Here is an 11,747-nt window from a genome sequence, read left to right on the forward strand (position 1 = left end):
CCTTGTGGGTACGGTATTCTCCACACAGAAATTGACATAATCTGTTATGAAGTGTGTGAGTCCATCAATATCTTCTCCATAAGAATCACACATCTCCTCCCACAAAGTTGTGCTGAAACAGTCTTTCAAAGCCTCCTCAGTCTCTGCACTCCATTTCTTCACTGTGCGTATGACGGCTGGTTCTCTGTGTACAAGTGGTTTGTACACAGGCAAAAGATGGACCAGGTTGTGATCAGATCTTCCCAAGGGAGGAAGGGGTAATGACTTATATGCCTCCTTGGTATTGGCATAAAACAAATCCAGTATTTTATTTTCTCTGGTGTGACAAGTGACATACTGGGTGAAAACAGACAGCGTTGAGGATGGAGAAGACTGGTTGAAATCCCCTGAGATCAGAAGGAGTGCCTGTGGGTGCTGGCTCTGGATCCTGCTCACAGCTGAGTGTAGGATATCACAGGCAGTATCCGCATTAGCAGAGGGAGTGACGTACGCAGCTATCACGATAGCATGCGAGAATTCCCGTGGTAGATAGTAAGGTCTCATACTAAYGGCTAGCAGTTCAATRTCTTTACAGCAGATTTTCTCTTTAATAGTGATGTGCCCAGAATTGCACCATCTGTTATTTACAAATATTGCCAGTCCTCCGCCTTTCCTCTTACCACTAAGATTTCATTTGTTGTAAGAGACCAAACAGGTAAACAGTACGACATGGTTGAGAGTATAATGGCATGAAGATAGATATTTGAAACAGAAGATGTCAGATTGGATCTAATTTTTGAATAAACGTATAATTTCTGTTTCAACTTAGTGGTTAAGACTTGTACATGTTGTTGTGTAGTTCATGTTGCGTTTGTGTTCCAGAGAGCGACCTGGGTGTCTGTTGGTATTTGTGTCTGCAGTGACAAACAGCAGGCCAATGAAAGAAAGCCCGGTTTGTGATGCTGACCTCTCTGAGCCGACAGCAGGCGGGAGGTCAGTGTCGCCGTCGGGACAGTCTGCTTTCAGTCACTTCCTTTTTGCCGCCAGCCAGCTGCTGTTCTCCCCGCCAAAACCCCCTTTTTTTAATGCGCAAGTTTTGGGATTAAAACGGTTTTGTCAGAAAACTGAACACAACAAGACGAGTTTGAGCTTCTTTCTGTTTAAAAGCTCGTGTCTCAGGCTTTGTTTTCCCCCACATGCACAGAGTAATTAAAACAATTCGAACTGACAAACATTTGAACACAAGTGACCCTTTTTTGTTTGACATTAGATGTTTACAGTATCAGAAGTTGTGTGTATAGATTACATACTCTCCTGATCTCCTGCTGTTTATTGCAGCCCAACTCCATCAGCTCCATCAAACAAAGCCGTAAACAAACAAAGCATGACGAAGGCCCGGAGGTTCTTACAGGAACAGAGGGAGCTAAAGACGCAAATGAAATTTCACACGGCCTCACTGTCGAGGAAATTGAATTAGGCTGCTTGTTGCTGGAGTGGAGGAATGCATCACTAATGCTTTGAGGTGAGGAGCTGAATGAGGGAGGAAGGAGGAGGGGAGGGCTCCGGGCCCTCCAAAAACCCCCCTCCATCCCCTCCGATGGACACTTCCTGAGTGTGGCTGGGCTTTCTGCCAACTAATTGGACCATGGCTCTCCTTCTTCTCTGCCCTCTCCGAGGAGCAGCTGCGATGAAGACTCAACTGGTGAGACAAATCCTCGTCAGGCACTTCCAGTTTAAAACTGGCCGCTTCTATCAGCCTGGACACAAAACCAGCTCTGTCCCATTTGACCGAGGACCCCAACTCTGGTTTATTTGCTCCTTTAAATAAAGCTCTGCTGCCAAACAAACATGAGCTGATGTATCTGAGTATAAACTGTTTAGGTGTGCGGGTTTTCAAGTTTCAGCAAAAAATAAAAAAGTCTACAATTGTGGATTTTGTCTCCAGAAAGTCTGTAAATATTTACTGTTCCTGCCTTTCTGGTTACATATAGTTTCCATTTGTGTCCAAACCTAAAGACCTGTACGGAAGAGGATTAGGGCCACTGAAAAAATATAAAAGGAATTCTGACTTTAATCTCAGAATTCTGACGTTTTTTCTCAGAATTCTGAGATTAAAGTCAGAATTCCTTTTTTTTTTTATCTTTTCAGTGGCCCTAATCTTCCGTAGACCTGCATGTTTCTCTTTTTTTTCACTTTTTTCTTTTCACTCCTCAATGTTTTCAGGTGAGGCAGACTGTTTCTGCTGTAGAAAGAAACAGGCCTAATAAAAAAGAAAGCCAGCACAGCTTTTATGGTAAGAGTGTTCAGGTCAAGGTAGCAGCCCTCAAATAATAAAATGTTTATTCTCTACAACTGATTAACTTTTGGCGTTAAAATGGCTGCGTATTGTCTACATCCTGTGTGTGAATCCCGTGTCCCACATCGCCACACTTTGTTTTTATGATGCTCCGCCAAACACAGCTGCTTGCGTTTTACTGTAAATTCTTTCTTTTTTGTACAAAGTAATCATCAAAGTCAGCTGACTGCGTTTAGAATCAGCACAAAACTTCCTGCAGTCTGTCTTTTTAAATTTTAAAAGCCCAGTTGCCCTCACCCCACCTCACGTTCCTCAGGTCCTCTGTCGAAGTGCCGCTTTCAGAGTTCAAGTTCTTTCATTGTGGTGATACATGATACCTGGATTATGGCCTTTTTCACACAAGCAGAGCAGGATTAAGTCGGCTGCCAGCTGTTGTGAGATCTGTCCAGAGGGGCTTGTCCCACCGCTTCTAATCCTGCAGACAATGCAGGCTGTTAATTGGAGACTGACTGATACAGCAAAGGAAAGATATGTAGACAATGTGCCAGTGGCCCACGTCCCTGTAATCCCCCCAGCACTCTGAATAACGTGGCATCCATCCACACATGCTTCCTCCTCCCAGTCATAAGGGGCTTCCCATTTTACTCCCAGTGAGAGCTGCTGCTGGGTTGTTGTCAGTCAAATATGTGTGACTTTGTCATGTGAATGTTGACATTTTCCACGCAGAGCTTTGATAAGAGCTGTGAAGAAGCACAYGCAGGCAACAATATGAAGTGACTGACAGAAATTCATCATCTTGTTTTTCATCATGGCTCAAAGAAGGTTRGAAATCTGCTTCATGAATAAACGAACTGAACTTTTATATCAATTAGAAAATAAAACAAACTGACATCCGAGCTTGGAAAGCACATTTGCAGAGTTTTTGACTAAATTGTTGCTTTAATATGGTTGTTTTGCATCATTTTCGTTTTGTGTGTGGTTGTGAATGCTTGATTACTTCGCATGTTTCTAGTTTGTTGTTTTTTTTTTTGTTTTGAGTCTGGTTTGTGTTGTAAAATGTGGTCATTTTTTGCCATCTTGTAGTTGTTTTCCGCCTTTTCATTTCTCTCTTTTTGACGTGTTTTCTTGTCCGTTTGCCTCACTTTTTCCTTCTTTTGTCTCTTTGTATATGTTTGTCCTCAAAGCATTTTCTTGTTCCACTTTGCCACAGTTTCGCAGCTCTTTTTCCCAAAGATTCTGCTCACAAACGCCAGTATGTTTCTGCCTTCGTGTCACTTTCACTGATAAATTACTGTTTTCTTTTATAGTTTTCCTGTTTGTTGTTGGAGCCCGTATGAGTGTCTCAGTTTGAGCTCCGAGATATGAATCAGTTGTCAGCTCATCGGGGAGAAACCAAACACAAAAACATGGAAAGTTTATCTGTTGCTCATGTTATAACTGACAGCCGGAGTCGAGAGCCGCTGTGAGACATTTCCTTTTAAATCTGACTCAAAGGTTTTCATCTCTTTACTTTGTGATATTGTTTGAAAAAGCTGACAAATACTGATGGAGACCACGCTAACCCTAACCCTAACAACGACATGTCAAACAATGACCAGACACAAAACTTCCAACAACAAACAGGAAAAATATAAAAGAAAACAGGAATTTATCAGTGAAAGTGAAACACATTTCTGTCAGTCACTTCGTATTGTTGCCTGCGTGTGCTTCTTCACAGCTCTTATCAAAGCTCTGGGTGGAAAATGTCAACTTTCACATTACAAAGTCACACATATTTGACTGACAGCCCAGCAGCAGCTCTCACTGGGAGTAAAATGGAAAACCCCCGAGTGGGTGGAGGCAAACTGAGTGTTTTGTCAACAGAACCCTTTAGACATTTCTGGGTTTCTGGATCCTTTATCAGCGAATGGAAATCAGCCACGGCACCCCCCACCCCCACCCCACCCCACCCCATTAGGTTTCACCACAGTTTGCTGGCAGGCAGGTGGTTGAGCAGCAGCATGGAACGTCTGCAGATGGACGTTCATGTCGTTTAACTTCATCGACCTGTCACCATATATTTAAATGCAAAGCAACATTTAAAGGGATCCACGATTAGTTGTAACATTAGACTTTATTTAATAAACATATATTTTAACTGTAAAATAAAGACTGTAAAAATCCTGCAGGCTGTTTAGTTTTTATAATTTTTAAACTAAAGGTTTAAAAATACAAAACACGGACGAGGCCATTTTATTTACACACAAAGCATTCTGGGTAAATGATGACGTGGATAGGTCCTCAGTGCGAGGCTGCTAGCGAGCTATATCCACCCTGAAGGTTAATCTTGGACAATATCTGATGATCGACTCTTTTAAATGAAACCAGAGAGCGTTGACAGAGAGGAGAAGGTAGAAATGACTCAGCCTGGAACTGAAAATATGGATGGAGGACAACAGAGCTGCTTCATGGAAGAAGAACCCCAGCTTAGCCTGTTAGCTTTAGCATTTGCCCCGACGCTATCACCATATGTGTATTAGCTCAGCGCTACACAGTCTCCTCTCGTCACTGAGGTCCTCCATCCACATGACAGAGAGGGGAGCACAAAAAGGACTCAGCCTGCAACTGAAAATATGGCTGGAGGACCTCAGTTTATCTTGTTAGTTTGTCACACTAGCACAGCTAATAAGGCAATATAGCGTCGGCGCTAGCGCAAAGGCTAACAGGCTTCCCTGGAGTTCCCCTTTGATGTCACTTCCAGTTTCTTTTTGGTGAGCCAAGTTCAAAAGAAAATATGCCACTTGTGTGACAAAACATGTAAAATCACGTGTATTATGCCAAGTTCCTTAGATATAAAGATGGTTTCTTTGACATTTTTGTATTTGAAGGACGTGCACATCAGTCACTTTAAAAATTCAGTCTGTGTCCTCCTGCAGCCAGTATGGGAACAGACTTACTCTAATTGTAATAGCAAATGTTAAGGGAAGATAAACAGAGGAAAACCACTTAAAGGGGCAATAATCACATGTAACGACTGTTATTCATCTAAAGCTGCTCGCTGATGTTTTTGTGTTTGACGGATTACTGGTGTTGAGGGATTACAAACTAGTCTGAGCAAAACGTCTGAGGCAATTTTTAAATCTTGTGTTTTGTTCCCGAAACTCTGGGCGAAACTTTTAACCGCTGCTTATCTGATTACTGTTTTTACAACCAAAGCATGTCAGACATTTAATACAAGAGTTTCATATTTAAGCCACATGCTTTGTTTTCCCATGACGTTGGTGCCAGAGGACACTTTTCCCTTTTCCTTCTTAATAAAACCAATTTTCCACAAGGGAGGGGGGGGAATGCTGTAAAGCTTCTAATAAAGCGGTAGCGGTCGTTCTGTTTGATACGTCACAATCTGAAACGATTCTTCATCATAGGAAGCATTTTATGAGTCAACGCAGAAAGGGAGGGGTGCAGAGAAGTGATGCTCTGTTTCAGCATGAGCTGTAGACACTTGAAAGGCTGCAGTTTTTTCCCACTAYACATCTGCGGAAAACAAAGCTGTGATTATGGTTTGTGGTGAGGATGTTTGCTGTGAGTAATTTGTCTCCCATGCAAAGCTTTGATGATAAATCTTCAGTTTTGCATCAGAGTTTAGTCATCAAATTCTTCAACCTTCATTTTTACATAGGTAATGTATATTTAACGACAGACATTTTGTCATTTTGTCCGTTATGTAGCGTCACAAAATAGAAATAATAATGTAAATGGCTTTATTTTCTATTTTAGAACGATCAGTGACTAAAATCATCACAGCTCCTAATTTTCAGCTCTTGTTTTCCTGATTCTTTTAAACCAGAGGCATGTGTTTTCCAGGATTTTGCCCAGCCCTGCAGGCACTACTGCTCTTACACGCTCGTGCACTGTCAATGTTTAGGTTCACGGACTCAGAGGGTTCTGGGAAAACTTGCAACTTCCTGCGAGAACTATTTGTTTGAGAGGTTTATCTTTAATCGTTCTCGCAGAATATTGGATCATGATTGATGTTTATATGTTTATAGCAGACGTTTGAATAGAAAATATCTCTTTAGGGCAGCTACTAACAACTTAATGTCTAATGTTTCATCAACTTTAGAATAAACTCTTGTTCCTACGACATGTGAACGCAGCCATGTTATCTACTTATTAAAGAGCTGTAAGAGGATAGTTTAGCAGCTGATAAAAAAAATAAATATATCAGTTGTTAATGATACTGTTTTGTTTAAGAATATATGTTAAAAAATAAATAATATTGCAAAAGAAGACAAGTAGTGAATTCAGAGCAGGCAAAGAAAAAACAATAAAGGTTGTGTTTGTTAGCAAAATATGTCAAACGTCTATCCATCCATCCATTATCTATACCCGCGTCTTTTCAGGGTCACTGGTGTGAAGGGCAGGGTACACCTTGGGCAGGTCACAAGTTCGTCATGGGGACACATAGAGACAAACAACCATATCACACCCAGGGACAGTTAACCTAACAGTCATGTTTTTGGTCTGTGGGAGGAAGCCGTCGTGACCGGAGAGAACCCACGCACGCACGGAGAGAACATGCAAACTCCCCCAGGCTTGGATTTGATCCGGCAAAAATGTCTACAGGTGAGTGAGTTTTACATTTTTAGAGCATAGATTTGGTCGTTTATCTCACAATTTTAGTGGGTGAATTTATTGCATGATATTGTGTGAGAGCAAGCACACACAAAAAAAAAAGCTATAATTTTATACTTTCAACATAAAATGAATTTAAAACTTCAACACAAAATGAGCTGGCCCGGCTGATGTGCATTCCTTAAAGATGTCAAACACAAGGCCCGCGGGCCAAATGTGGCCTGCGGGTGACTCCCATGTGGCCCGCCAAGGGGGGTAGCCCCCCTCCAAAAAAAATTTTTTTTTACTTAGCATGAAATTTGTTTCTTTTATCAATGGTAAACTTTAAATTTATGATTAAATGCAACAAAATAAATTTAATAAAAATAAATGAAATAAATAAATAAAAATAAATTCCTGTCCCTGAGCTGTTGGCTTTAAGTAACTGAGCAATTTAGTTGGATAGCACAGTATTAATGTCTGAAAATAAGCAGCTTAAAGTCAGCATCAACCATAAACTAAATAATATTTCTGTATTTATTTCAGATTTAGTCAGTCGTACACTTAGTTCTTATCAGTGTTTAAAAGAGGACGTGTTAAAACTCTATTTAGTAAAAGTTAAACATGAAACATCAAAGTTCATTACAACTGGCCCTTCGAGGGGCACCATGACGCTCGTGTGGCCCTCAGTGAAAATGAGTTTGACACCCCTGCCTTAAAGGAACAGACTTCATAAGGAACTTATTTAAATGATGAAACACAAATAAAACACAAGCAACTACACAGGTTTCATAGTGGTTATGCACTTTTATTCAGAGTTTAAGGTCCCAGCATGGGCCTTGTGGTAGTTAAAACCAGGATCCGCTCATATAATCCCTGAGGAGTCAGACTTGGGACGGAACTGTTCAGACCCTCCAGATACCGGAGAATAAACACAGTTCTGCACAAAAGAAATCTTGGTCCGAACATTAAAAAAAAAAAAAAAAACGAAGTGTGCTCCACGACGAGATAATTACATCCTACACAGTCACTACACGTTTGAACAAAAGGTGCAGTACACAATACTGCCGTGAAGATAAATAACCCAATATGGGTGAAATAGGACACAGAAGGAACAACCACCCCCTCCGTGTGGAAACGCCGACGCTGCTCTCACCTCTCAGGCCTCAACAGTGACGAGATTTATATAAAAAAGAGGAAGAAACGTTGATGAAAACACAGACTCATCAGTCTTCTGTGCGAACTGTGGCTTGGATTACAAAGTTGCTCCAAAGCCACAAAAACTAATTATTTCTTTCCTTTTTTTTTGTATTTTTTGTCTTCAAATATCAATTGTTTAAATACTTTTTTTTTTCACTGTTGTGTCTTTAGAGGTGAGAGGAAGACATCAGGTTATTTGAAACAGCTGTGCAATTTTTTTTAATATATATATATTCAAAGCTGACTGAACCCCCTTTCAAAACCAAATCTCTTCAAATCATTGTGTTTCCCTGATTGAAACAAAAACAAGGAACTTTTATGCATAATTAGAAAATTGGATTTTCAGGGGGCTATTTGGACACAAATCTGAAGTATGTCATGAAAGGACATAAACTAGGCCAGTTAGGCATAAAAATCTTTAAAAGTGCTTTATCCTGATATACCTCAGATTAGGTCTCCAAACAATGCTTTTTGGAAATCTGCCAATAATCAGCTCAGGTTGAGGGAGAAATAACACTGTTCACCTAAAAGTACAACATCATCTTCATATTAGAGCATTTATCCGGAGTCAGTTGTGTTAGAAGACTTAGACGCAAAGGTTTCTGAAAATAAAATCCTCAAAGCCAATCAGGAAAGGTACTAAAGGAATGAATGTAAAGCTGGCAAAGGGCTTGAATATTAGACAATACATTCTATGAGAATTGTTGATACATTTACAAGCAACATATACATTAAAAAAAAAGCTCAAATGATTGCCTGCAAAGCTTAAACGGTGAAAGCTACTTCCTTCCCGGAGCTGATGAACTCCTCCTCCCGAGCGTTACGGGACAAAGTTTCTGGCTCCGGAGAGGAAGGACAAGTCCAAAAGGTGGGCCGCACAGCAGCCTAGTAAAACCATTAAAGACCTGCTGCTGCAGCAAGAACACGGCAGCGACACGGTCCAATAACCAAACACTGGTCCCCACGAGCCTTTCAGATACCGAGGCACGGCGGGGGACGAGGATGAGAAAAGGAGCGGTCGCCCTTAGAAGGCAACCTGTGGGGGGCACCAAGGGGTGTCTGGATACAGGAGACAGTGAACAGACCTGAACCTGGAAGACACAACAACAGGTTCGATGAGCGGAAAGAGGGCTTAAATCTGCAGTGAAAAAAAGCAGAAACTTTTCTTTTTTTGTTTACCTTGATGGATCCTCTTCCACAGAAAAAGCCCCTTTCAAGTTGATGATATTGCTTTTGTTTTCAAACATCCCATAACTGAGGGTGATCTGGAGGCAAAAAAAAGGAGGTAAAACATTACAAACACATATAAAAACACCAATCCATCCTGACTGAGAACCTCAGGAGGTGGTGTGTACGGCTCTCACCTGCTTGTGGACCTCAGGTCTGGACACCTGTTGCAGGTTTTCCAGGTGGGAGTGGAACAGGTTGCTGCGGGTGAGCGGGACCCTCAGAACCGACTCGATGATGTAACCGATGGTGCAGTCGTCAGGCAGTCGAATCTTCTCCGCCGTGTTCATGAAGTGACCGCCGCTAAAATGATTTTTTTTTTTTCATATGGATTGGTTAAAGGTCCAAATACATGGCTTTGTGTTGCATTTTTCAGATTGGGGTTTGTTTGGTCTATTACCTGGCCCATGGGCTCATCTTTARTGCCAGACCCCGGCTCACGCAAAAACCCGCTCCTCCTGTGGCAAACCAGAAGTTTACTGGTTTCTGTAGGAGAAAAATAACAATTAGTGATGTTTTGTGTTATCCAACACTCAGATTACATAACCATGAAAGCGAGGTTCCTAAACGCACCATCTTATTGTCCGCCAGCCTCTCTGTAGCCTCGATGGGCCGGTCCAGGCTGGGCTTACCGATGTACAGGTCCTGAGTGTGGGGGTACTGAGACAAGAGCTTCACCAGAGTTCGAATGTTGACATAGTTGTCATCATCGACGTGACAGAACCACCTGCAAAAGACGAAGACACAGCGTTCAGGATGCACAGAAATTCCGACGCATARATCCGCGTTTAGGAAGCGACGCTCACTTTTTCCCAGATTCGATGAACTTGTCGTACTCCACCGCCATCTTGCAGGACAGAGCTTGCCGGCTGTGAGCTGCGGAGCAGTTGGTGTTGACTGCATGACTTCCTGAGGCGGCAGGAAAACAAATAAATTAATATTGCATCATCAAAAGAAGGTCTATGTCAGGGCTATTCAACTGGTGGCCCGCGGGCCACATCCGGCCTGCCAATTGGTTCATTCATCTCTGAAGCCCAAACCCCCCGGTTTTCTACTTTAATTACTACGAGTTCTTTTAGTTAAACATAGACATGTTTGGTATCTACAGAAACGTCAGAATCTTGGCTACAAGCTGGTAAAAACATTTCTATGAACACTCAATACAGTTAAAACTACAAGCAGTTGAAGATAATATTATGGAAGTGAAAATAAAATTGTTTAAAAATTTGGAAAGTCAGAGATGTCAAAATAATATTTGTGTCCAATAGGAGGCAGAATGTGTTATTTTTGTTTTTGATATTGTTTTATTATCACTACTTTTATTACAAAGGGTTCTTCTGTATGTTGTATTCATGATTAAATGCAGCAAAATAAACAATTTCAAAGGTAACAGATCTTTRTAATACTTGGTTTATTTACAGAATAACTTCAATTGCTGGATGTTCAGCCCCTGAGCTGTAACTGTGGCCCCCMCGAAGTGATTTAGTTGAWCAGCCCTGGTCTGTGTATTTATTCCCCATGTCCAAAGGCAGTAAGGACAAGGATGTTTTAGCTTTTAAAATGTGATTAGTTTTCCATATTTGGTTCATTTCTAATTAAAGTGCATCTCTGTTTCTAGAACATAAAACTTACCAATTTTCTTTTTGAGCTCCTCATCCTCTCCATCTGTGAAGATGTATGTCTGCAAACAAACAGAATCACAGGTGAGACGATTTGATCTCTAAAACTAAAACAAACAAAATATATAAAATACTTTGGCTGATCATGTGATGCTGCCAAATAAAGTGAGTCTTCCTCCCGTCCTGCTGCTGTGATTAGCATCAATCATCGTGCCTTTTATCAAGTGGGAAACATGTTGAGTTAAACWGCCCCCCTGCTCTAATAAAAGCCCTTTGTCCTGAGTTTTTCTCTCTCCATGGCAACTACGCAACCGCCCCGAAGCATCCCAGACAACCCGACGAAGGAGGAGGCAGACTGTCCGCCTCCCACGCTCCATTCGTGTATATCACGTCTTCTGGCTGAGGCCCTTGGCCCTGCAGGGCCTGCTGCAGGATCTCAACGTGTTTACTCGGCTAAAACGCTAAATCAGTCGCAGGYGACACTTGTGACAAACCGCCCTCTCAAGCCTCTTTGCCCGCAGTGCTGTTTGAAAGACAGCACAGTGTCTGAGGAGTTCAACCACAAGACCTCTGACTGTTGCAATCAGTCATAAAAGGAGGCAAACAAAAACTAAACAGGGCTTTTAAAAAGGAGGCGAAGATCGCGCCTCTTTTTATCACGACGCACGGCGAGCAGGTGCTGAACGAGGGAGGATGAAAAGGGCCGGCAGACTTTTTTTTTTAACCGCCAGCGGTCTGTTTACTCTTCGCCTCAGGTGAGGCAGCACCTGCCCACCTTCACGCCGCCCCGCCGAGGCCACGTGTCCCGGCACGCTCGGTGGTGGCSCCCCCCC

General features: G+C 42.0%; 2 protein-coding genes across 2 annotated transcripts; both read right to left on the minus strand.

The window, feature by feature from the left end:
- Positions 1-697, minus strand: LOC106537333 (uncharacterized; the record flags this gene model as incomplete). Its single annotated transcript, XM_014034718.1, is given in 1 exon segment — positions 1-697. A coding segment is annotated over 1 exon segment (543 nt), but the record flags the coding sequence as incomplete, so codon positions are not given.
- A 6,958-nt stretch (positions 698-7,655) lies between these two features.
- Positions 7,656-10,976, minus strand: lfng (LFNG O-fucosylpeptide 3-beta-N-acetylglucosaminyltransferase; the record flags this gene model as incomplete). The annotated part of the gene is given in 7 exon segments (XM_014034719.1): positions 7,656-9,159; positions 9,248-9,333; positions 9,433-9,598; positions 9,696-9,781; positions 9,869-10,022; positions 10,102-10,204; positions 10,928-10,976. Coding segments are annotated over 7 exon segments (711 nt in total), but the record flags the coding sequence as incomplete, so codon positions are not given.
- Positions 10,977-11,747: the final 771 nt, after the last annotated feature.

This window comes from Austrofundulus limnaeus, unplaced genomic scaffold (genome assembly GCF_001266775.1).
Source record: "Austrofundulus limnaeus strain Quisiro unplaced genomic scaffold, Austrofundulus_limnaeus-1.0 Scaffold2252, whole genome shotgun sequence".
Lineage (NCBI taxonomy): Eukaryota > Metazoa > Chordata > Actinopteri > Cyprinodontiformes > Rivulidae > Austrofundulus > Austrofundulus limnaeus.